At 38.1% G+C, this 26280-nt stretch overlaps 1 protein-coding gene across 1 annotated transcript in view; it reads right to left on the reverse strand.

Annotated features, from left to right (window-relative positions):
• Positions 1 to 273: 273 nt before the first annotated feature.
• The window catches only part of LOC117070260 (cytosolic carboxypeptidase 4), a 37898-nt gene continuing 11891 nt past the window's right edge, over positions 274 to 26280 (reverse strand). The window contains exons 7-10 of the mRNA XM_033189115.1: positions 25044 to 25192; positions 23427 to 23514; positions 15365 to 15509; positions 274 to 435 (exon numbers count right to left, since the gene is read on the reverse strand). Of these exons, the coding sequence (XP_033045006.1) occupies positions 274 to 435; positions 15365 to 15509; positions 23427 to 23514; positions 25044 to 25192 (544 nt within the window). The remainder of the gene's footprint in view (positions 436 to 15364; positions 15510 to 23426; positions 23515 to 25043; positions 25193 to 26280) is intronic.

Genomic DNA, 26280 nt, shown 5'->3' on the forward strand with positions numbered 1-26280 from the left:
CTGGTTCTATTTTAAGAGAGGAAGTGACCATCATTAGCAAACTGTCATTTCATCTCCCTGACAGTTTGAATTCATTTCATTTTCTCTCCCTTTAACAACAGAGCAACATTAATGTTTAACCTATGTGTCACACCAATAAAAGTCGGGGGTGTATTTCTATAAAGACAGACAGTCTCCAACCCTTTATGGAGATTTTTGATCTAAAAGAGACAGAATGCTTCCAAGACTATAAAGGACACCCTTAGTCAAATCTTCAATGAAGAGGATCCCATTTTACTCACGGAACTGCTCTAGATGCTCATCACTGTTGGACTCAGGCATGGCCGTGATGGTCACCAAGGGACATGGATTCCCTCCCAGCGTCTGGCAGAGAACATCTTGCCGGAAGTAGACCTCTTTGAGGTTGACACTCTTTTCCAGGATGTCAAGATGAGTCTGGAGCAGAAATAAAGCAGGTGTGTGTATTATCAACATTTTTTTTATAACAACAGTAATAGGAAACAACAACGGCTTACATATAGTTTAGAAGTATTGTTGTTAATCTAATCTGTCCTTTATGTATTGGGCCTTGAGTAATTAAAAGGGGGCTATTTCTACTGTCTAGGAGAAGCTCAGTGAGACTGAGGAGGAAGCATCCTTCCTGCATATTTTGGCATAATAGAAGATCTGTTTTCAAGTTGTACTGAAAGCAAGAGGGAGGCGGGCAGGGGCATAAAGCCCTATTCCTATCACTGTGGCATACAAGGAAATGATAGAAAATGGAAACTCGGAAGGGTCAGGGAGGGGGTGGAGGAGGATCATGAGAAATGTGTTAATGGGTACAATGTACGTTATTTGGGTGATGGATACCCTGAAAGTGCTGGCTTGACCAACTTTACTCAATCTATGCATGTAACAAAACTTCACATGTAACCATAAATTTGTACAAATAAAAAAATAGCAATCAATGTAAAAAGAAAAGAGACAAATCTAAGCATGCTTTCTTTAAAATTAAAAAAAAAAAATGTGGTTATCATGAAAATAGAATACACCCAGAACACTGGAGAGAATGAGACAGAAAACTTCAACAGCACATAGTATCACAGGGCCAAGTAATAGGGAGAATTGTGAGCACATTGAAAAACTAATAGACGTGATTAATCCAGGTGGACTGCTAAGCTAAAAGAACAAGTAACAAATAGCAACAAATTTTCCTACCATACCTCCCCATTTCAATACTCATTTAAAAAACAAATACAAAAATTGAATAGCCATTGAAATTAGGACACCTGGTTAGCAATCTTTTTTTTTTTTTTTTGAGACAGAGTCTCATTGTATTGCCCAGGCTGGAGTGCAGTGGTGTGATCTCGGATCATTGCAACCTCCACCTCCCAGGTTCAAGCGATTCCCCTGCCTCAGCTCCCGAGTAGCTGGGATTACAAGCACCCACTACCACACCCAGTTAATTTTTGTATTTTTAGTAGAGGGAGGTTTTGCCGTATTGGCCAGGCTGGTCTCAAACTCCTGACCTCAGGTGATCTGCCCCGCTTGACCTCCCAAAGTGCTGGGATTACAGGCATGAGCCACCACGTCCAGCCCCTGGTTAACAATCTTTAAGAATTCTGAAGAAATTCTCCCTAATCAAAACAGGGGCACCAGTCATAAAGAGGCTAAGAGATTTTCCCCCACCCGCACTGCATCCCCCGACAGTGGAGGCTTCAGTAACCAGAGGGAAACACTGCCCCTCTGCAGCACAAGAATACCACTGCCCAAAAATTATTCTCCCAGCTTAAAATTTAGAAAGATTTTTCCACAATCAAGTAGGTATTAAGAGGTCCAAGGAGAAACCACCCACCTTGTTTCTTGACAAATAACTAGCCTGCTAGGTAAATGAAACAAAAAAACATGAATTTTTTAATAAAATGAATATGTAAAAATATTGACAAATATGTAAAATATATGGAAAGGGAAGTAGTGTCTTCAAAAGGTAGAGGAAGTATTTACATGTGGAAAGAATTTACTACAGATGGTAAGAATAGTGGCCCCCAAAGATGTTCATGTTCTCACCTTCAGAACCTTTGGTAGGATACCTTACATGGTGAAAGGGACTTTGCAGACATGCTTAAGATTAAGGGTCCACTTGAAATGGGGAGGTCATCCTGCACTATTCAGTTAGGGCCAATCTAATCACAACATGATTAAAAACAGAGACCCTTTCCTGGCTGCAGAGAACCATTGCTGGCCCCTAAGACCTCAGTCTTCCCTTGCTGGCTTTGAAGACGGAGAAAGGCATCATCAGCCAAGGAATGCAGGTGGCCTCTAGAATCTGGAAAAGGAAAGGAAACGCATTCTCCCCACAGATCCTCCAGGAGAAACGCAACCCCAAAACCCTGGTCTTTGCCCAGTGAGATTCGTGTCAAACTTCTAACCTAAAAAGCTGTACAATTTTTTTTTTTTTTAAAAAGAGGACCTGTTCATGTTGAAGCTACTACATTTTTAATAATTTGTTACTGAAGCAATAGACAACTAATATACAAGGGAACAAGAATGTCCTAAAGTAAGTACAAATCCTGACATCTGAATAGGAGTAGACTAAAACCTATTTGTACTCTACTGAAATAGTTGAATTGCAAGGAAAAAGAAAAAGAGACAAGAAAAGAAAAGATTACCAGATAATTCTGCGGCCTTCCACTAGCCTCAGGGACACCTGAAAATTTGACCTTGAGTCATATTCTTCTTAAAACTGAGAACCAAAATCATTTACCCACACATAGCTTTCCGTCTACATTAACATGACTTTATTATTCCCCAACCTTAATCAGTATAACTTTACTGCTCCGGGAAGACAGAAATTACAAATAAATATATTTTTCATTTCAGGAATATCCCATCAACTCTTCAATAGAAAGCATCAACCCATCTTTGAGCCAAGATTCTTTGAATCCCTCTTCTCACCTCTTTTCAAAATCCTTGCCTTACAGTGTCTACCAATCTTAAACCATTACTTCATGATCTTTACCCAATCCTAATCAATCCCCCCTGCATTAAATAAATATCTGCCTTTAAGCCAGGCTTTAAGGTATCAGTAAAAATGCCCTCTGCTCTTTGAGACACTAGTAAGATTCTGTCCCATTCTTTCTCCTTTAGTAAATTTGTTTCCTACTACTGCTGGAATCTCCACAAATTTTGTAGGTTAAGACAACACAAATTTATTATCTTATGGTTCTGAAGGCCAGTAGTCTAAAATGGGTCCCACTGGGCAAAATTCAAGGTGTCAGCCAGGCTGCATTCCTTTTGGAAGCTCTATACAATATCTCTTCCTGTGCCTTTTCTAGCTTCTAGAGGTCACCTGCATTCCTTCACTCATGGTACCTCCCTCCACCTTCAAAGCCAAAAATTGCATCACTGACTTCTACTTCCATTAAGTCCCATCTTTTTCTCTGGCTCTGATTCTTGTATCTCATTCTTTTACTTATAAGGACCCTTGTGATTACCCTGTACCCAATCTGATAATCAAGGATAATCTCCCCATCTTAAGGTCTCTAATCACATCTTCAAAGTACCCTTACAATGTAAAGCAACATCTTCACAGGATTGGGATATGGAATTTTGGAGGTCCATTATTCTGCCTACCATGCTAACATGAGCAATAAACCCAACTGTGTCTTAGAAACAGGTTGTTCTTGTGATGTTCCAGAGAGCCAGGACTTGACACAATATTAAGTAAAGGAATTATAAGAAGCATGTTTATACAAGATTCAAGATAAATGAGAATCCAGCAGAGGCCCATGTATCTAACCAAATCTTTGTACTTAATTGTTATGATTGTCCATCAAGGAACGAGGATCAGGTATTGATGAGACGCACCTGCGTTGCAGATTGGGAAGGAGCCACATACCCCTGAGAATACAAGATGACTAACTACACATACACAAGCACACACATACAACCTAGACAACTAGTTAAGCATGAAATCTGAAGGAAGCCCAAGGCTGATAGTATTCCTAGGCTGAGACGGTTATGTTCCACTCAACCTAATCTCTCATGACCATGTAATTCCATAGTGAGGAGTTACTAGGACAAACTAAGCTGTACCTGGGAGTCCAAAGACTCTCACTAAGCCCTTTCTATGTGTGCTGTTTTGTTGCCCTCTCTGTATTCTTTCTTATGGATAGTAAATTTAGTTCTGGATAAAGCCTAACCTGTGTGTTTGATTGCCAATCTTAACTCACTGCTCATTGTTGCATAGAATGACACTTGTACCCTATACTGAAGATTATTTTTAAACATGTATGTGTCTCTGTGTGGTGTCTATGTGTGTGTGTGTGTGTGTGTGTGTGTTTATGTGTGAGTATAAATAAATCCATTGTACATATATATATACAAAAAAATCATTCTTGGCTCATATTTCTTCTGCAATACTACATGCTAGAGGAAATGAGTTCTGCTTAAAGCTTGAAAGTAGAAGGGATTATAATCTAATAAACCTATATCCAACCAAGTTTTTGCTCATCAGCAAATATAGCATACATGCTCAAACATACAGGAGCTCAGACAAAATATCACCTTATCTTTATTGAAAATAAGGACTTGGCCCAGGTGCAGTGGTTCACACCTGTAATCCCAGCACTCTGGGAGGCCGAGGTGGGCGGATTGCTTGAGCTCAGGAGTTCAAGACCAGCCTGAGTAACATGGCGAGACCCCATCTCTACTAAAAATACATAAAAATTGACGGGCATGGTGGTGCACACCTGTGGTCCCAGTTACTTGGGAGGCTGAGGTGGGAGGATCACTTGAGCCTGGGAGGTCAAGGCTGCAGTGAGCCTAGATCAAGTCACTGCACTCCATCCTGGGTGACAGAGCAAGATCCTGTCTTAAAAAAAGAAAAAAAAAAAAAAAAAGAAGGACTTGAAAACACACTTCAGCTGCCCCCAAATCAAACAGAAAAGCAATATAAAAAGACTATAATAAAATCCAGTTAAACAAGCTTACATCTAAATGACTACATACAAATATGGTTACTATATTAACATAAACATTAAAAAATCATTCTTTAGGGAGACAATACACATTATAAAATTTTGATGTCATCACCTAGCTCTAAAATGAACTTTAAAAGAGATGTACAAGGGAGGAAAAAGGTGAAACAAAATGTTAATGTTTTCAACTTACATATAGAAATATTATTTAATTCTTGAAAGTTGAAAGGTAGTACTTAGTATTGTGCCAAATGCAAACTCTCTAGAATATCACTAGAACAATGGGTCTCTAAAACAGAGTTGAGTTTTATTGCTTATGAGGGCCCTCCAAAGATGCCCATATTCTAATCCCCCCAACCTGTGAAGATGTTATTTTACATAGCAAAGGAACTTTGAAGATGTGATTAGGAAATTTAAGATGGGGGGACTATCCCAGATCATCAGGTTGGGTGCAGGGTAATGACAAAGGTCCTTATAAGTGAAAGAAGGAGATAAGAAGTCAGAGTCAAAGAACGAGATGGGATGTAATGGAAAAAGAGGTAAGAGGCATGCCATTTTTGGCTTTGAAGGTGGAGGGAGGTACCATGACCCAAGGAATGCAGGAAATCTGGGTTTACATTCTGGTTGCATGGATTCTGAAAAAACTGATGTAAATTTTTTATTTAACCTCACTGTGACTCAGTTTTCTCATCTTTAAAAGGCACATAAAAATATCATTACCTATCTCATGCAGTGGTTGCTATAATTTAGTCGTATAATGTATGTGAAGAGCATCTGTTATGTAGGAAACAATAAATGTTAGCTGTTATTGTTAATGGAGAAGTATAAGTTCAAATATATTATTTTTAAGCAGTAAAAAGAAAGCAATAGTAAAATTACAAACTCTGAGGGTGAAAAAAATGAAAGAAATGATGGTCCATATTGCATAAGAAAAAAGAAAGACAACAGCAGTGAAGCATGGAAAATAGCATGAAACCAAAATGATAAGTAACAGTAAAAACTGTTTAAGTATAAACAGGCTAATCAGCCTTAATAATGACAAAAACTTGGATTACTTTTTAAAATCCCACAGCATGTTATATGTAAGAGGTACTTTTAAAGAGAAAGGAAAAAAAATTATGTGTAGGAGAAATGCTCTTATATTATCTCTTTATTTTGTTTGCCTCTGTTCAAACATTTTAAAGGAGAAATATTGAAACTAAAAGCATAAGCAAACATAAATTAAGGCAGGCATGGCAATAGTAATATACAACGAAGCCATATTCAAGATCAAGTGCATTAAATGGGATTTTAAAATCTTATTTTGATAAAGGGCAAAATTCACAATGAACATATAAAACTCATAAATCTTAAGAATCAAATAATATGGGATTAGAATATATAACACCAAAAACAGCAGAAAGAGAAAAAAATTATTCTCAGAGTGGGAGATTTTAAGATAGCACCTGGGTCTTGAATAAATCAACTGCATAAAAATAATAATATAAGGTATTTGAACAATACTGTTTTTGTAGACATATGTCAAATTTTGTCTTTCCAGAGAAAAATTTTTTCTCAAATATTCATGGAACTGTAGCAATAATTAATCATATATAGAGCTATTAAAAACTCATTAGATTCTTCCCCCAAAAAAGCAGAAATTATACAAATCACATTTTCTGAAAATTAAATGAAATTAGACTTAAATAAAAACGGTTTTCAAAACAGCAAAAATAAAATAACCACTAGAGAATAGAAAATACTCTCTTAAAAGAAGCTTACTGGAAAAAAATTCATAGGTTACACAAATCAATATTAAATTATTAACTAAAGCCCTGATATAAGAAGTAGACATCTGGGTATCCCAGGAGAGACGGCACAGAAGAAGAATGGAAATGTCTCCATCAGAATATCAGTCATGTTTCTAAGTCATCCTGGAAAAGGAAAATTCCATCTCCTTAGTTAACAAGGCATGGATAGTGCTGGATTCAGATTATAGTCTCTGTGATCATAAACAAATTACTTTTAAGATTTTTATAAACATTTGAGTGAAAGCTGCTCTCAGTATTCTTTATTACCAAAATCCAGACTAAATGTAACTTGCCTCACAATTACTGTCAAGATTCCAAGGCTCTAAAGCCAGAAAGGGAAACTTGGTTGTAGCATTTCCCAAAATAGATCCCTTAGTGTGTTAGTAAGTGCTGTGGTGTGAACAAGGAGATGGAGGAGGCAGGAAATTCATAGCCAAAGTGCTTAGAAAATGTTAAGTTAAAGAAAATGAAAATATTTCCGTGGATGCAAGATTTCTCAGATTCTTTAATATTTCAATATGCATTGTGAACTGTTAGAAGAAAAACTAGCACAAGTGCTTCATAAATTTAGATGATCATTAAACTTTTCTTCTCTAAACATCTCAAGAGACTGAAGTGCTACACACTATGTTTTGGGAAACACTGTCTTGCTGAATTATTTCTATGAGCTTGCGCTCTCTCTCTCTCTCTCTCTCTTATTAAATCTGTTTGTTACATTTTATTGTGGCCACATGGGTCCTTGCCAATGGTGAAGCTTTCCCAACAAAAGGCCAAACATAAACTCAGACACCTATCGTCAGTTGATTTTTGACAGAGGTGCCAAAAACACGCAACGGGGAAAGGACAGTTTCTTCAATAAATGCTGTTGGGAAAACTAAATATCCACATGTGGAAGAATGAGAATTGATCCCTCATATAAGAATCAACTGAACCTAAGCATAAGACCTGAAACTGTAAAGTTATGAGACAAAAACATAAGGAAAAAGCTTCATGACATTAGTTTGGGAAGTGATTTCTTAAATATGACCCCAATAGCACAGACAAACAAAGCAAAAATAGACAATACGATTCCACCAAACTAAAAGGCTTTCGCATAGCAAAGGAAACAATTCACAGAGCAAAGAGACAACCCACAAACTGGGAGAAAATATTTGCAAATCATACATCAGATAAGGGGCTAATATCCAAAATATACAAGGAACACAAACTACACAGTAACAAGAAAACAACCCTATAAAAATGGGCAAATGGCTTAAATAGGCATTTCTGAAAAGAAGATATACAAATGGACAACAGATACACACACACAAAAATAATGTTCAACATCTCTAATCATCAGAGACATGCAAAATAAAACCACATGAGATACCACTTCACACTTGTTAGACTGGTTATTATCAAAAAGATGAATGACAGCAAGTGCTGGTGAGGATCTGGAACCCTGAACACCACTGGTGGGAAAGTAAATCAGCACAGCTATGTTGGAAAACAGTATGAAGTTTTCTCAAAAACTTAAAAATAGAATTACCATACAATCCAGCCATCTCACTTCTGGGTATAGCCAAAGGAACTTAAATCAGTACATCAAAGAGATATCTGTCTACACCCCTATGTTCAGTGCAGCATTATTCACGAGAGCCAAGATATGGGAACAACCACAATGCCCACTGATGGAGTTACACACACATACACACACACACATGTATATTATATATATACACATTCACATATACATATATACATACATACACAATGGATTACCATTCAGCCTTAAAAAAACAGGAAATTCTGTCATTTGCAGCAACATGGATGAGCCCGAAGACACATGCCAAGTGAAATGATGGGTGCAGAGAGACAAATACCACATGATCTCACTTATACATGGAATATAAAAAAGTCAAACTTATAGAAGTAGAGAGTAGAATGGTGGTGACCAGAGCCTGGAGGAGTGGAAACAAAGGGGAGGAATGGAGAGATGTTGGAGAAAGGGTACAAAATTTCAATTAGACAAGATGAATAAGGTCTGGTCATCCATTGCATAGTATAGTAATCATAGCTCATAATAATATACTGAATTACTTCAAAATCCCTAAAAGAGTAATTTTAAGTGTTCTCACCACAAAGAAATGATAAATATGTGAGGTGATAGATATGTTTATTAGTCTGGTTTGATCAATCTGCAACATATACATGTATCAACACATCACATTGTACCCTATAAAATATAAGCAAGTATTATTTGTCAATTAAAAATGAAATAAAACTCATAAATAAAAATAAATAACTAACACAATCTGTTAAAAAAAAAAAGAAAAAGAAAAAAGAGAAAAGGGGCAACAAATAAATGAAAAACAAAAAGCAATAATCATCATTCTGTGATATTACAATTAAGCCATAGCTCTTTGGTGCCTGATATCAAACTTTAAAAAAATAATAAAATCTAGATTTTATAAATCAGATATGGGGAAGCAGGTTAGGCAGAAGGTTGGTCTATAGAAGCCACCAAGCACTATTAGCTATGAGAGACAAAAAGTCAAAAAGGTATCATAGGGCACACGAACACTGTCCTTCAAAATAGTGTTGGCTAGACAGGCTCCCAAGCAGCAAATGTGGGAGAAGGCAAAGCCTGAACGTTTTCTTCTCTCATGAGTTCTCTTTTAATTTGTTATTATTATTACATTTTCCACAATAATATTACAAATCAACAAATGCCTAATATTCTTTTAGCTTAAGCTCACTGTGTTAGTCCATTCTCATGCTGCTAATAAAGACATACCTGAGACTGGGTAATTTGTAAAGGAAAGAGGTTTAATGGACTCACAGTTCCACATGGCTGGGGAGGCGTCACAATCATGGCAGAAGGTGAAAGAAGAGCAAAGGCACGTCTTACATGGTGGCAGGCAAGAGGGCATGTACAAGGGAACTCCTCTTTGTAAAACGATCAGATCTCATGAGACTTATTCACTATCACGAGAACAGCATGGGAAAGACCTGCCCCTGTGACTCGATTAATTCCCACGACATGTGAGAATTATGGGAGCTACAATTCAAGATGAGATTTGGGTGAGGACACAGCCAAACCATATCACTCATTTTCTGTAAACTGCAATTTTTCATGGATCCATCTCCCTGCACCCCTCAATGAAATCTCCCTCCTGTTGGACCTGCCATCAGGTCCAGCCAGTATCTAACACTTCTACTCTTAGGGGATTATTTTGGCTTCAGTCATATAAAAGATTGCTAGAAGTAAACCAAGTATAAATTTCTGTTGGATTTCCTTTTGCAAAAATGTTTTTGTCCTGTTCTCCTAAAAATGATCTCCCATCTCAGGTCCAGAAAAGTTATGCCTAATAGGATATTGTGGGGATCATTGATGAGAAAAGTAGGACCTCTGAATGCATGTGCCAATTGACTGTGATTACAGCCCTGTGGAAGCCACATGGGTAGGTGTCTTTATAAAAATGTGAATGAGTTCAAGGCAATTGTAGAAACCCCCAGAGAGACTGACTTCTTAAAAGAAAATCCTGTCTGTGAACAACATCAAGCTGATAACCTTAGCCTGCGGCCTCATCCTGTGTCTCTCCACAGGAGTCCTCAGTCTCCCTTTCCTTTATCAACTACTCCCTTAAAACTTCGATAAAAGACTTCCTTGACCTCAGCAGGGTAACCTGCTGATGGCTACTGATAAAGTGAGAAGCACTATGCACTCAAAAACCATTCATTTTCTATTGTTATCCCCTAAACTGCTGCACTCTCTGTTCCCCTAATTTAGAAGAAAGTCCACTCCCAAGGAGATAGCCTATTTTATTTGTCTCCTGCCTAGATCTCAGTTGTTACTTAAACATACTCATCAGAGAATCAAAGACTTCTTAACTTTTTATCACAAGACAAGAATAAATAACACATTTAAGCTAAATAAAAGCCACAAGAACATGCTGCTTAACTTAAAAAATGTGAGAAATGATTAGTCTCTACATAACTACTCACAGATTTGTCAATTATAAAGAAAGGATGGTTTTAATATTCCTTGTCCATTAAAAATAAGCAAAGCTATATTATGATAATTTGGAAAAAAGAGTAAGAAAAAAATAATCATAATCAACTACTCCAAGAAAACCATCAGTATCCTTTGTAATTTTTGAGGAGGGGTCTTTCATTTGTATTTTTTTTTTATTTTAGTATGAATTATGGAATGGGTATCTTCCAATCAGTCCAACAGAGAAAATAATAACACATCATCATAAAAAATAATAAATGCTTTAATGGTTACCATCTAGTATTGCTTACTAGATGTAGACACTTTGCTAAAACTTTCCAATTAGCAACTATTTAACCTTGAAAATAGCCTATGTAGTTCACTGCTTTTTTGTTTCCAATTTTACAGATGAGAAAACTGAGCTAAGAGAAGTTAAATATCTTGCCTGTGGCTACACAGCAAGGAAACATGACACCTAGACCAAAATCTACGATTGTCTTGACCTCAGAACTTTCTTTCATTGTGCCCAAGACCCTGTATTTAGGGAATTCAGACGTCCTTGTTGTCAAAGACTTTACCATTCATGCACATATTGGCTCATTCAGAATGGTTTTCTATGCTCACCTCCTCACCATCAATAACCTTTATTGGGGTCTGTCATTTGGCCTATACAAGAATGGATCTCTGTCTACTGATTACCTGACAGTGCTGATTTATGAACTGTTCATTGCATCTTTGATCTGCCACATGTAAGTCAACATCTCTCACCTGACACTTCTTAAACTCTTCATTTATTCTGAGTCTTTTATAAGATATTGTGCATGTGGCATTCTAATTCCTTTTCTTTTCTTTTTCCTTTCTTTTTTCTTTTCTTTTCTTTCTTCTTTCTTCTCTCTCTCTTCCCCCTCCCCCGCCACTCTGTCTCTGGAGATAACAGTATTCACATCTTCCACAGTGGGTATATGTGTCTGGTAAAAATTCTGCTCTATCCTTTAAGATCCTTAAGCTCTCCCAATCCATGGACTCTACTAATGACCACTTTTTTTGTCTCTTGTCATTTCACACAGTTATAAGTTCTCAGTGAGATCCCAATTTTTTACCTCCTAAAATATTCATCAGAAACTCTCTTGGGGCCCCATTTGCAACCAATACTACTGGCTACCTAGGGGCTATTTATAACATAATTCTAATACTTTAACGAGTATTGCTAATACTTTAACAATCATTACAATTACTGATAACTTGATACAACTGATTAAAACAGAGCTTTTTTTGTTTGCTTCAGAATTACAATAGCGTATTTCTTTCTTTTAGCTGTATTTTAATGCTATAATATGAAAAATTATCCAACAGACTTACTGGCAAGCATCTGGAAATATCCATTTGAAAGAACCAAATACTAATTTTCTTATTATAAGAGAATAATAAAATAATTTTCAAATTTTATTATTTATTTATTATTAGTTTATTATAAAGTTTCAAAATTGTATTCACATTGAAAAACATCCAACACACAAGTCCTTTGCTATAAAAATGTCTGTAATTATTAAATGTAATCCATATTATAAGAGTCTTGCAAATTATGAATTCCACATGGAAACGTATTTTCTACCCCTCACCATAACCCCAAAGTAACATACAGTTAATTCTCCCTTTGGGGTATAATTCACGTTTAATTTATCACTGATCTGTTGGAAGAAAAACTGTTTCTCCTCAGGACATGTCCAAAAATAAAAATGACTAGTGTGCATTACAGAATGTACTCATTCTGTCCATGATGGGAGGAAGAGTTTTTTAAGAGAAGTCACAGAGTCAATTACTGTCTTAAACCTAGAGAGGACAAAGACCATGAGTTATTGGAAATGTAAAACCTAAAATTGAGAATACATATTTGTCACTTTCAAGTAACAAAGTGTCTTTCTAACCCTGTTTTGCTCAGTTAGGAGAAATAAGTTATCCCTCTTTCTCATTAACTCTCCACAAACTTCCCTGGTGGGAGACATTCACAGTCAGCAAGCTCACAAGTAACAATAAAAAGTCATAAGTAGTTATAGCTTATTGTAATTAATAGTAACAGTAACAGTTATTAATATTGTTAACAGTAACAAGTCAATAAGCATCAATTAACAAGGCCTCTCTTTCCCTCTCAGTGAAACTAAGTGACTGGTGCAGAGAGGGGAGTCCTCTTTTTTGTGTGTTTTTGTTTCCCTTTAAGATGAAATCATCTCCTCATTGACCCCCCACCCAGTGGTTCTTAGAATTATTTACCAGTTGCAAATTTTAGACGTTGTATTCTGATCTGAAACTGTGTCCAGAAGGTAAGCAGGCCCAGAGGCACAAAGTAAACAACTAGGTACCATCACGTCAAGACCAGGTTGAAAGGGGTACACAATTTGAATCAGCCTGTAGGCACCTAGCAAGAATCCATTGGAGCATCTTGGGGTAAGAATTAGACCATGTTTGGAAAGAGACATTATCCCTCAGGGGAACCACATCCACGGCACCCAGCATTAAAGATATAAACTATGGGTTGGTGATTTGAATTCAAACATTAGAGATGTCTGTATCATCACACAATGATGACTACATGTACTCATAAAATTGCTGCCTGTGTTTGTAGCTTATGAATGTAATAGCAAGCAATGACACTGATCTGACCCCGGAGCAGAAATTCGGAATTTCTTCTACACCTTTCTACAGGAGAGTAGAAAGACCACAGGAATACACCTCAAAGGCTGATGTTCTGTTTCTGCATGGCTGTAGCTAAATGTGGGACTTCAGGTCTCAGTTCTTGCATCTATAAATGTTAAGGGTGAATTAGACAACTTCACCAACCCCTTTGCGTTCTAATGTTTTACACGAATGGCCACCGGGACCTTATCAGAGACCAAGATATTCTAACAAGTGAAAAGAACAGTGTCCTAGATCCATGATCCCTTATCCAATGGGAAAGGCAAACACATAACACATATTTAAAAAGAAATCCCCTTCCCTAGCAGATTCTTTTTGCTTTTGGTTTTTTTCTTTTTTCTTTTTCTTTTTTTTCAGATAGGGTCTCACTCGGCTGCCCACGATGGAATGCAGTTGTGTGATCCTGATTCACTGCAGCCTCAACCTCCTGAACCCAAGTGATCCACCATCTCAGCCTTCCAAGTAGCTGGGTCTACGGGTGCATGCCCCCAGGCCTGGCTAATTTTTGTATTTTTTGTAGAGATGGGGTTTCACTATGCTGCCCAGACTGGTCTCGAACTCTGGCTCAAGCAATCCTCTCCCCTTGGCCTCCCAAAGTGCTGGGATTACAGGAGTGAGCCACTGCGCCCAGCCCACAGTAGACTTTTCATATGCAGCGTTTCACAGGCAAGGCCGTAAAAACAACTGTTGAAGGGGGATCATGAATCTTGCCTGTTCTGTGTCCCTAAAGGCAACAAAACATGTTTTATAACAAATGTGGCTTGTTACAGCCTAGCTTGCGATGCACATTACTTGGATTAACTTCTTGAGCTCTCTGAGTGTAATACACAAATAATACTAGTTGTGTATCTTTTGCAATCTGGAAAACAGTAAAAATCTCTCTTTAGGCAAGACAACATATGGAGAAGAGGACAGATGCACTTTCATGAAGCGGTGAGCCAAGTGGTGCAAGATATGCCTTCTCTATGCAAAAAATTCCCATTTATACCTGCACATTCCTTTTGAAGGAAAAGATGTTCTTGGTTATTATCTTTTCCAACTCCTTATCACAGCCTTAAAATGAAAATGCTCATCCTTCGGGCTAAGTAATACATATATAAACACATATGATTATAAATATGCTAATAACATTTTACATTAACACAGAGGATGAAAGTGCTTTATAGAAGTTACTGGAGCTCATTTGTCCTTAGGATATCCACAAAATGGTAGCAGTAAGGGATAGTTTGCCAGCTTTTTCAAATGACAGAAAACTGCATGGTTTAAGCAGTCCATTTGCTCACAATAGTCTTGCGAACTTTTTGCAGGGCCTTATGGAACACGTGAATGCTAACTGTGAGTCTGCCCTGACTTCTCCTACTCTCCCTCATAAAAAGATTGTGGTTGTCTATTGCAATGATCTAGTGTTTTCTTCTTATACTTTTCTCTTCCACTCTGGATCCTGCTAGCCACCTCCAGCTCATGGTCATCAGAACCACTGGAGATGCTGGCATGGCTGTTTGCACACAGACTCAGAAGTTTCCCAAGCTCTACCTTCCTGCTTTCTCCATTCCTCTGAATGGCTGAATTTTCTTCAGATTTGCATTTCAGCTTACTTGTATGGTCTTGCTTCCCATACAACTCCAACCTACTTCATACTTAACTTGACTTGATAAACATAGAGTCTCTTAAGAAATATCCCCATGTCCTGCCCCAACTTGCAGACCACTTGGGCCTTCGGAATGTCACCAATCAAGGCTCAGCCTTGTTCTCTGTCCAGGGAAGGAGATGGGACACATAGAAAGCCACCAAGTCAGTGACAACAAAATCTGGCTCCCTTAGGAAGGCCGTAGTTTCCCTACACCCTCCTCCGCTCCCAATCAGGATGTCAGGGTCTCCAAAATGTTCTCGGGAAAACATCAGAGAGCCCCTTCAGTCCTGCTGGAGTGATACTGTAAAGAGGAAGTTACCATGAGGGCTGTGTAGGTGTAGGGATAGTGGTAGGCCAGGTAGCAGACATCCTCATTGTGTGGGAAGGTGACAGCAAAGGTGAGGGTATAGTAGCACTTCCCAGATGCTCCGCCTGCAGCAGCTGTACTCTGGCGATAATGATTTCTAAAGAGAGAGGAGGAGAAGAGAATAAGGGAGAGGTGGGAGGGGGGTGCAGGGTCACTTAGGGTCCTAGATGCTATAAATCTTGTGTGTTATATACTGTATTGGCACAATGGCCTTCACTTGAAACATTTCTGCGGGTAAAACTGAGAAAAGGGAAATGTACAAGTGAACTTACCGCCTGTTCATGAGTCAGTTCAGCAACATATAGCCTGGCCCATCTGCCTCCCAATTGTGCCATATATGCTACCAACCTTTCTTTGCTGTCTGAAAACAAGGGCTGTCCTAGTCATTGAGCTAGAAAATCGAGGAAAATGTGAACAGTTCTGTTTTTCCTGGGTTTACATTGGAGATATAAACTTTATCATCCAAATCTGGGTTCCCCCAATCCCTGTCTCTCCCCAGACCACATAGGGTACAACTCCTTCCTTTCCTCTCTACCTGCCAAGTAGATTTATCAGCAATCATAGGATATATCGAATTCCAATTCAACATTTAACATATGTTATCTTATGTTATTATTGCAGCAACCCGTCGTGTGGATGACGAAACAAAAGCTTAGAAAAGTTAATTTGCCAAAGGGCTGAAAGCGAAATGGTAGATACAGGACTGAGACCCAGATCTCTCTGGCTGCAAAGGCTTTGTTCTTTCCACTGTACAATGCTTTCTTCCCAAAGGAATATATTTGTCAACTCAAATGTGGTTCAGCTTCGTAAGGCTTGAGAGTGCACATTTTCCTTTGTCAAAGATGAAGAACAAGGTTTGATACTTCAGAGAACAGTATCAAAGAAAATTGCACCCAGAAGTCCATTCCAAGCAATATTTTCCCCACACGCTGCCAATTGATGCTCAGACAGCTGCGCAGGCTTTCCTGAGAAATGTTATCATCAAGGCTGCATTATAATGCAAAATACACCCGGACACCAAGAAATGTAATTCCACCTTTGAACATTTACAACGTTGGCTTACTAGTCCATTGTGCTTTTGGGTTTATTGGGGGAAAGGGAAAGGGAAGGGAAGAAATAGTAGGTAATTATTCTTGTGTGTTCTTGAAAAAGATAAAAAACATAGGTTATTCTTTTCTACTTTTTTGCTACTTTCATGCCACTCCCTACCTAAGCAAAAAGCAAGCATGGAAGAAAGAGATAGAAAATCTATTACTTTATTTCTCATGATTTTGTGGCTTTTCAATATTTATACACCTAGGAATGGGACTAAGGGAAGCTGGTAGCCCACTGACTATGGCCTGATACCTTTATCTTGCCTCAGCTTCTGTCAACATGGCAACCTAGAGCCTTGGTCATGCTAGGGAAAGGAGGGTACCCTGTAACAACGTAAGCCCTAAGTGGCTGTCACACCCAGGTTTTTGGCATTGTATTAATAGAATCCATTTCCTTTGTGCCTACAGAAATAGAAATTTCAAAATAGTGTCTTCCCACATGGTGTGATATGGATCGCAATGCCTAATTGAGTCTACTCTGCCAGATTGCCCCAAAGTTCTGAAGCTTCTCCAAAAGCTATGATTCTGGTTATTAGAAAGTATGTAAAGAAGCAGATGGTAGCTCAGAAAGCATGCAAGTTACATATGCTCTACCTCTTATTTGCTTTCTGATTTCCCTTGTAAAGGCTCCATGCAAACATACACTCAGTTTACACCTTGCTGAACAAAATGCTAGTCAATTACTCCTCTTTACAGGAAACAGCAGTTGAAATAAAATGAGCCAGGGATAACCAATCAAAGCGTGGAAGAGTGCTTCACTTGTAAGCATATATGTGTGGGTGCACACACAGATGTGCACCTATTCATGAATGTAAAGGCAGATGGAAACACGCACATTGTGCTTCACTGTCCCCAGTTCTTCGCCTACAAACAGTGGAGACAGAGCCTGTATCATGACTCAAGAATAATAGGTATCCCTAAGGGCCAGTAGGGTTGGTCCTATTTGGCATGGGCCTTGCTTCTTTTTAGTTTCCCCACTGCACTATTAATACACTAAAGTCATATCACAAGCACATTTAGCCTATGCAAACTCAACCTCACCACATTCAACCACAGGAGAGACCAAGAAAGACAGAGAAAAAAAAAAAAATCCATGTATTTATCTCTATGTTCTTTCCCTCATTCAGACCAAATCTGGACTCCAAGGAAAGAATAGCTGCAGTGAAATGGAAAGAGAAATAAAATGGGCTAATCTTTAGCTCTTGAGCTTCCATGGGCTCAAGATTTAAGGGAAGTGTAAGGAACTCAAATGGTAAATTTGATTATGTCAAATCTGCCTTCTCACACCACCAACATATATACACATACACACACTCTCCCTCTCTCTCTTTTTCCTTCACCTAACACACTACCCCCCACAGCTTGGTGATGTTAGATTCTCCTGATCAAGACTAAAGGCTCCCCACCAACAAGCCAGCCTTCTCCAGGATGGTTACACACTGCTGGAATTCCAAAAAAAAAATATTATTAACACCTTATTTAGAATGACTTTCAGCAAAAGGAAATTCAGTTACAACCCTCGCCTGGGGTCTAAACTCTGGCTGAACCTAAAGCAAATGTCAGGCATCCCCACTGGAGTCTCCTGGCAGCCCCCTTGTAGCAGGAGTTGTCCAGGAGATGACTCTACTTCCAGCATACCTTCCCCTGCAGAGACCTTTAAACTTTCCCAAGATCATCTTCTTCAAAGCCAAGTGTTTGATAAATCTCTAAAGTGAAACATCTGGCTTGCTACAGTTCAGTTCATCCATGATAAACTGAGATCCCATCAACAAGCTCTTTTCTTTTCCCAGTTATGATGTGGACATATCAAGTGATGTTTGTAAGAACCAATGTTCATCTTTCCTATGTTAATTGTTCCCATGTTCTTGCTTTATATAGAAAGCCCTTTCCATCTTCCTTATTTAGCTAAGTCTTCTTCATCCTTCAAGATTTAACTCAAGTGTTTCCTCTTTCAGGAAGCCTTCCCTGATAGCCCCTTTATCACTCCTATTCTCATGGCCAATACTTTGTGGCAAGGACCATGCTTATTCATCTGTTTGTCTTTATGCTTCCCACATTGCCTGGACATAGCAGCTGTTCAGTTAAAGTTTGTATAATAAGTGGACCCAAGACTCCAGAAGTAATAATTAGGTTGCTCAATGTATTTTATCTCCAATCCTAATGACATCCTTTCAAGGTGGGTATTATTACACACATTCTACAGATGGGAATTAAGGCTCACAGAGGTTAAGTGTCTAGAGCAATTCCACACAACAAGTATAGTAAACAGGATTTAACCCCAGTTGCAGGCTTAGCTCAGAAACTAAATTTTTTTTATTATATCACCTGCTTGTTAGGAATGGATAAAAAAGGACAAGATGTCTTATGCCCAATGTAGCAAGTAAGAATCTGAAGTTTTTATCTTCATAAATCAGAGCTGTCTATGAACTTACAGTCCAAAATAACAGAAAAAAAAGGAAAATAATCCAGCTGAGAGTTAATAAGATGATCCACATACTATGACTTTTATATCATTGATATTTGATGCCACTAAGAAGATGTTTTTACTAATTATTTAAAATAATTGCTAGCATTCATTGAACACCTACTATGCACCAGACACTGTTCTAACCTTTACACATGTTTTATCTCACGTCATTTTATCTTCAGAACACTTCTATTAGGTAGATACCATTATTATCCCATTTTAAGATGAAGAATCTGAGGTTGAAAGAAGTTGGTATAATTTGCCCAAGGTCATGCCATTAATGAGTGGGAAGTTTCAGTCAAAGAACTTCCTCTCCTCAATCTGTTCATCTAGATGGAGAAGCAGCCTGGTGAAAATCAGTAGTGATCTTGAAGATTAGCTGGATCCTATTGGTCATCTGGGGTCAAAGATGACCTGGACTGGGTACATCCAGCAACTTCACAGCTAAAAGGCTTTTTGTTTGCTTTTCTGTTCCCTGAACCATTTATCTTTGGAAGGATCTGTACTTTTATAATCATAAAGACTTCAATGAAGCAAGGAGCAAGTACACGAAGGCATAGTTATGAACTCAGGTTATTTCCATTTGTACTTAAAAATATGCTGGAAAGTCATTGTTTCTTTTCGGCAGGGTGTATAAAATAAGCAAATGCCATGATAGAGAATGGATTAGATAATCTTATAATGACAACGGCTCTGTTCAACAAGCGTGCATCATTTCACTTAACAGGATCTAATAAGGCAGAGCAGTGAAGTTGCCAGGCTTCCCTGTGTCTGTAGCATTTCTAATATTCTATATAACACCAAATCTCTCTCCTGAGATCCTGTGGAAGGATGCATGATGGCAGAGCTCTTGTATGACATTCATCTTCATGAGTGAGCTGTTCCATCTCCTCTCATGAGCAGAGATAAATGTCAGAAGAGATCAGCCGTTGTGTATTACATGGCCACTGTAAGCGCACAGCTTCCCTCCCTCTGCCCTTCAGCACCAGAATTACTTTAGACCAGAGCGGGGAGAGAATCCAAAAAGGTGTGTGGCTGTGCACATCAGAGGAAGAAGCAGACCACAGGGAACTAAATAAAAGAGAAACTAAAAGGACCCTTACTTACTTTTACTAGAGGCAGGGAAAAATGAATCTGCCCATTTCTGTTCCTCCCTCTCGAGGGGCATTTTTTATTTTCCAGCCTAGTGGTCTTCAAGGTGGGGAAGAGCAAGGGGTAGAACAGAAGGGGTGGGAGGTGCTCCATGGGAGGGGCAGAGTGATCAACTGACCACAGGCAGAAAATATTAGAGTTTCTCCTTAAAATGATTATTATCTAGATAGTAAGAAAGAAATTAAGTCGTCTACTGTTTAATATGGGGATTGGCATGGCTGTCTCAATGTCAACCTAATGTGTCAAACCAGATGATGGTGCAGCAATCTTATCCACTCATCACTGTTGTATTCCAGGGCTGGAGTATGAAAAACACATTATATCTGCTTCTACAGTTTTTATGTTAGTTAAGCATTGATTGTTGCATAGGAGAGGTCTCCAAAGCCAGAAGTGGGAACAACTAGCTCCCTTCCTTTTTCTTTTGCTTTTAGCTTCTGGCAAGGTATTTAAGCCTACAGAAGCTTACTTTGATTTACAGATTGTATTACCTAAATTAAACTAAACATCACAAAATAGAAAATTACTTTTTAAAAGAAAATCTTCTTAGAAGCCATCTATTGATGTTAAAATTAAATTGCAATCAAAACGACCAGAAAATGGCAGAATGGACATGGCCTACCCCTTACCCTTAATATTAGGTCTTTCTCAGTAATTCTCATTTTTGTTAAAATAATCTAATCAGATCTAGAAAGTTAAACAAAATTTCTCAAAATTACCAAAAAGACTATTTATAACTACATCTAATGGTGAACTCCACGGCAAAATTCTAGTGTGCCCTAAGCTACAAATAGCATAAAGATGTAACAATTAGGTAGATAAAAACTATTATTTGTTTCATCTTTCTCTCCTAATTTAAAACTCTTCATTTTTTGCATGCTTTCTTATACGCATAATATGTTAGTATAGTAACGCATATATACTTTTTTAAATGTATAAACTAATCTAGTAAGAACACATACAAATATATCTTATTGCTTAGTGGTGTATTGTCAAAATAGTTTGGAGACTTTTCATTTTATGACAGTTGGCCCTCCAGAGTAGTCAGCCCACATCCTCAACTGCTCATCATTGCTGTCAACTTCAACTTCTGAAGGAAAATGCAAATGCAAATCCCATTTCTTCTGAGTTTCCTTTTTCCTTTCACCCTTCTAGAAACATACTCAGGTACCATGGCTCACAGTTGTCCCCACAATGAGCACCCTGGCATCCTCTTAAAACATGGCACCAAATCTGGGACTTTAACAGCACAACAGAAATAGAGCAGAGTTTCTAAAGATATATGGGAGATAAGGAAATAGGGAAGTAAAGTTCTCCCAAATTAATATACCAGAAATAATAAAGGCAGGAGAGAAGCAAAGAACTCTTGTAAAGCAAATCAACTCAAAGATCAGGATGGGTAAATAGGGAGAGAAATATTGTATAATCTAATACATCATTTTACAATTGAAAGAGGTGTTCTAATTTGTGGGTGAATAGAGATTACACATATCTATCCTGTTGTTACATCATATTATTGGGAATATGTTAACACAACGTGGTGAATAATTATAAAACAAACTACATTACAATGTAGCAATCTTATCCATTCATCTCTGTTGTATTCATGGTTGGAATATGAAAAATTAATTACATTATACATTCATGGTTTTTTCTTATCCCTCTGTTGCTCTTTAATCACATAATAATTGTCTTGCTAATAGCTCTAAAAGCTATCAGAATTGGTTCTCCTTAGGTCAAGGCTGTACTTTTGAAAGTGTGACTTCTTCCTTCTTTTGGGAAATACGTGATCCCCTTAGCCTTCTTATTCCCCAATTCCAAGAGGAGTATCCCCCAACGGGACATTTATACATCCCATTAGGAAATAATGCAAAATGTTATGTTTGTCCAATCTATTACTAACTTTTGGGTCCGAGCCAGCTCTAAGCTGGGTCTTTCACATTTACTGAGAATAACTATTTTCAGAGAAAACTAAAACTCATTCTTGACACACCAAGGTCCAAAAGTAGGTTTTCATATTTTTTTTTCTGCAGTTGCAGACTATCACCTTGAGGTGATGTTTAATCTAAATCTCTCTGAACCATAAGAAAGGCCCTGAGAGTCTTAAGATAGGTGAGCCAGAGAGTAGTTGCCATTTAGGTGAATGGAAAACCAACAAAGTCATAATATTGTGCAATTTTTCTAAAGGATATAAAAAATCCTCTTTACATTCATATCCTAATAGATCAGGGATTGAATACCTCCAACTCTTTTATTACAGACTGCTAGTCAGCCTGGCTCTGTGTCTTGTAGACTATCATTATCTCCATGGTGATTTTTGCCTTTGTATCTGATACAGCAACAAGATTCTTGACCTTTCCCATCTATCAATACTCCTGTCCTCAAAGTCTCAAAAGCCAAGAGGCATAAGGGTATATACTCTGTTTCCTTTCCATAGTGACAACTATCCTAAACTCCAGAATGTCTGATCATACTTTTTTAGATGGCTCTAGTAGTTTCAGAAAGAGATGAAACTTACTTTATTTAAGAAAGTAAGTACTAGCCTCTCAGTTTTTATAAGAAATTAGCACTGAACTAATTATTAATTATATATATATATATTATTCCTCTCATAGCAATTCCTATCCTTATTTTCTTATAAATTTGAATTTTATTTTTCATCTGAAGAAAACATACACATAAGCAATCTAGATGTCTGGAATGCATTTCTTTCATCAAAATATATGGACAATTTAAAGTTCATTGTAACTTTGCAGGATAAACTGATGAAACTGGAGACTGATCAAGGATTGAAGATGAATTTTGAAACTCCTCTCTCTTTTATTTTTTTCCACAAAATTACCTTGCTATGGGGAGGAGTTACATATGTGTAATCGTCACATATTCACCCTCCTGTACTTTGGAAAACTAAACCACGGGGCAGATAGAAACAGGATAGAACATCTCAGACATTTCACTCTCTGGGTTCAGCGGAAATAAGTAAAGAACTAAGGCTTGACACACTAATCACGGGTAGAATCTCTACGACTTCTAATATCTGACAACAAGATTTAAAAGTTTTAATGTGTTTAAATGAAGATAAACTCTTTCAGCAAATCAAAAGGTATTTCTCGAGGTCTACTGTGGGTGCCAGTGAATATGTTTATACTTCTGAAGAGCAGGACATTGGCCATTAGGACAGAGTGACAAAAAATTTATCAGACAAGAACAGATTGCTAATGTTTCTAAGATCAATATGGAAAAGTGGGAAATTGAGAGAAAATTACAGGACAGAGAAAAGGAAGCTAATAGCGCTCTAACTTACTTGTAGTAACATATTTCATAGCCTGTCCGTATCCAGGTGGGTCTGCCAAGAAGGGCCTCTTTCACAGAATACAGGGTGGGCTGCATCCCTACACAAAATCAGAAAAGGAATTAATCTTTACATGAGGGAAAGAGAGTTGTTCTGGGCCAAATAATGATCCTCAAAGATACATAGGTCTTAATCCCTGGAAACTGTGGCTGTTAACTGTATATGGCCAAAGAGACTTTGCAGATACGATTAAGTTTAGGATCTTGAGATGGGGTGATTATCCTGGTGAGCCCTAAATGCAATCACAAATATCCTTATGAGAGGGAGGTAGAGGGAGGTTTGACTATAGAAGAGATGCAATGTGGCCAGGCATGGTGGCTCATGCCTGTAATCCCAGCACTTTGGGAGGCTGAGGCTGGCAAATCATGAGGTCAGGAGATCAAGACTATCCTGGCTAGCATGGTGAAACCCCATCTCTACTAAAAATACAAAAAATTAGCTGGGCATGGTGGCACACACCTGTAATCCCAGCTACTTGAGTGGCTGAGGCAGGAGAATTGCTTGAACCTGGGATGCAGAGGTTGCAGTGAGCAGAGATTGCACCACTGCACTCCAGCCTAGGTGACAGAGCTAGACGCTGTCTCACAAAAATAAAAAATTTAAAAAAAAAGAGAGATGCAATGTGACTGAAGCAGAGAGAGATTTGAAGATGCAACACTGCTAGCTTTGAGGATGCAAGAATGGGCCATCAGCCAAGGAATGCAGGGAATGTTACTCTAGAAGCTGGGAAAGGAAAGAAAATGGAGTTTCCCCTGGAATCTCCAGAGGAAACATGGTTCTCCTGACAGCTTGACTTCGGCTCAGAGAAACTGATTTTGGACTTCTGAACCCCAGAACTGTAAGAGAACAGATCTGTCTTGTTTTAAACCACCGAGTTTGTGACAATTTGTTACAACAGCCATACAAAGTGAATATAAATATCAAGGTTCATATTTTCTCTTCTCATACCCACAATAATCCGTTTAGTCACTACAAAATAGAGGCAGTATCCTGCACTTGGCCCTAGACACTGGGAATACTTATTCCTCATTCAAAGTCACCCAGTAAATTAGTATCTGTATGCAGAATTTCCACTCCTTGAAACATTCAAAATAAATACAGGCTGCTCATCAGCCTTTCTCTCTTGAATATCTCCTCCAAAATGGCCACGAGTATTCAGGAGAATTTAAACTTCTTCAAGAGCTTTCTAAGAATGTAAATCAGTGTTGTGCAATTGAATTTTGTTGTTCCTCTATCTTGCAGGAAAAAAAGCAGATCAAAGCATTTGCTCCTATGGGACTTAGGAGATGGAGAGAAGGAATAAATGAGAGGGCTTACCAACCTCAACAGATTCAAGGTAGAGTGAGGGAATCCAGAAGAAGTGGATGTCATGTGTGGCAGAGTGAGGATGCCCAGCCTCCCCTCTAAAGTAGCAATGTGCCACTGAGGGCCACTGCCTGCCTTGCTGCACCTGGCAACCCAAAACTCCGCCCAACTTCAAACCCTCTGAACCCAAGCAAGGCTCTTTGAATCCAAACAGTCAAGAAATGTCATTTCTGGCATGTTCCAGAAAGCCCCTAGAGTTCATACCATAATTAAACTGGCTGTTAGGCTTCTCGCAGTTGATGATGTTGAAGTGGTAAGGGACGGCCGCCTGCATACCGCTCACTTTGAAATAGAACCACTGCTGGTGCTGGGTGCTGTTTACATCCACGTTGACCAGCAAGTCATACTCAAACCTGCAGATCAGAAGCAAGACTGGAGGGTTATCTGGAAAGCCTTTAAGATAAACTTCAGACACTGAGAATCTACATGTTTCAGTTTCTGGGTTATAGATCTAAGACCCAGGATCTCAGCTCACTGGTAAGTTATACTTATCATCCTGATACCACAATACTGGGTACAGATTTTGGAAATTCGTGGAGGTGAGAGGGCTTCCTAGTATTATAAGAGTCAATTACGCAATAGTGCATATTTTTAATTTTTTAAATTATTATAGATACACAATAGTTGTATTTATTTACGGGGTACATGTGATATTTTAATACAATAATACAATGTGTAATGATCAAATCAGGGTAATTGAAATATCTATCACCTAAGCATTTAACACTTTTTTGTGTTAAGAAATTCCAGTTCTAGTCTTTTTACTATTTTGAAATATTAGCATATCTTTTTATTAAACTATAATGAAGTTTTTATCTAACTAGAAAAAATGCAAATGTGTTATATACCAGAGAAAATTCAACCACATCTGTTTGGATATGCCATTACTATTTGATGATCAACATTATTTTGAGCCTCAATTTCCACATATGGAAAATGAAAGTGTCTAAACTTGCAGTGCTGTTTATAAAAATCAAATAACCTAGTAAATATAAATCCCCCAACAAAACAACAAACATGAATTAGGCTAGCAATGCAGGGGTTGTTTCATTTTCATTGTGATATAACTCCCATGCTATAAAATACACACGTCTTAAATATACAGCTCAATGAATTTATCTACATCTGAAACCACTTGTGTGACTACTACCCAGATATAGGACATTTCCAGCACCCCAGGAGGCCCTCAGCAATCCTCTCCCCATCACTATGTCTCCAAAGGTTATTATTTTTCTGATCTCTAGCAACAGAACTAGCAATGCAGTTTTGACTTAAACATTATCAGGATATTGTATTTTTAAAAATATTGTTTCATTCTCTTGGTATTCTCTTTGAGTTGCTTTTATGAAAAGTAAAATGTTTTTGTCCCAATCCATTCATACTCTCCCACACTGGACCCCTGGTAAATGGCATTGTATGAGATTTATGAAAGGCTAGAGCT

Source organism: Trachypithecus francoisi, unplaced genomic scaffold (genome assembly GCF_009764315.1).
Source record: "Trachypithecus francoisi isolate TF-2019V2 unplaced genomic scaffold, Tfra_2.0 Lachesis_group3, whole genome shotgun sequence".
Classification (NCBI taxonomy): domain Eukaryota; kingdom Metazoa; phylum Chordata; class Mammalia; order Primates; family Cercopithecidae; genus Trachypithecus; species Trachypithecus francoisi.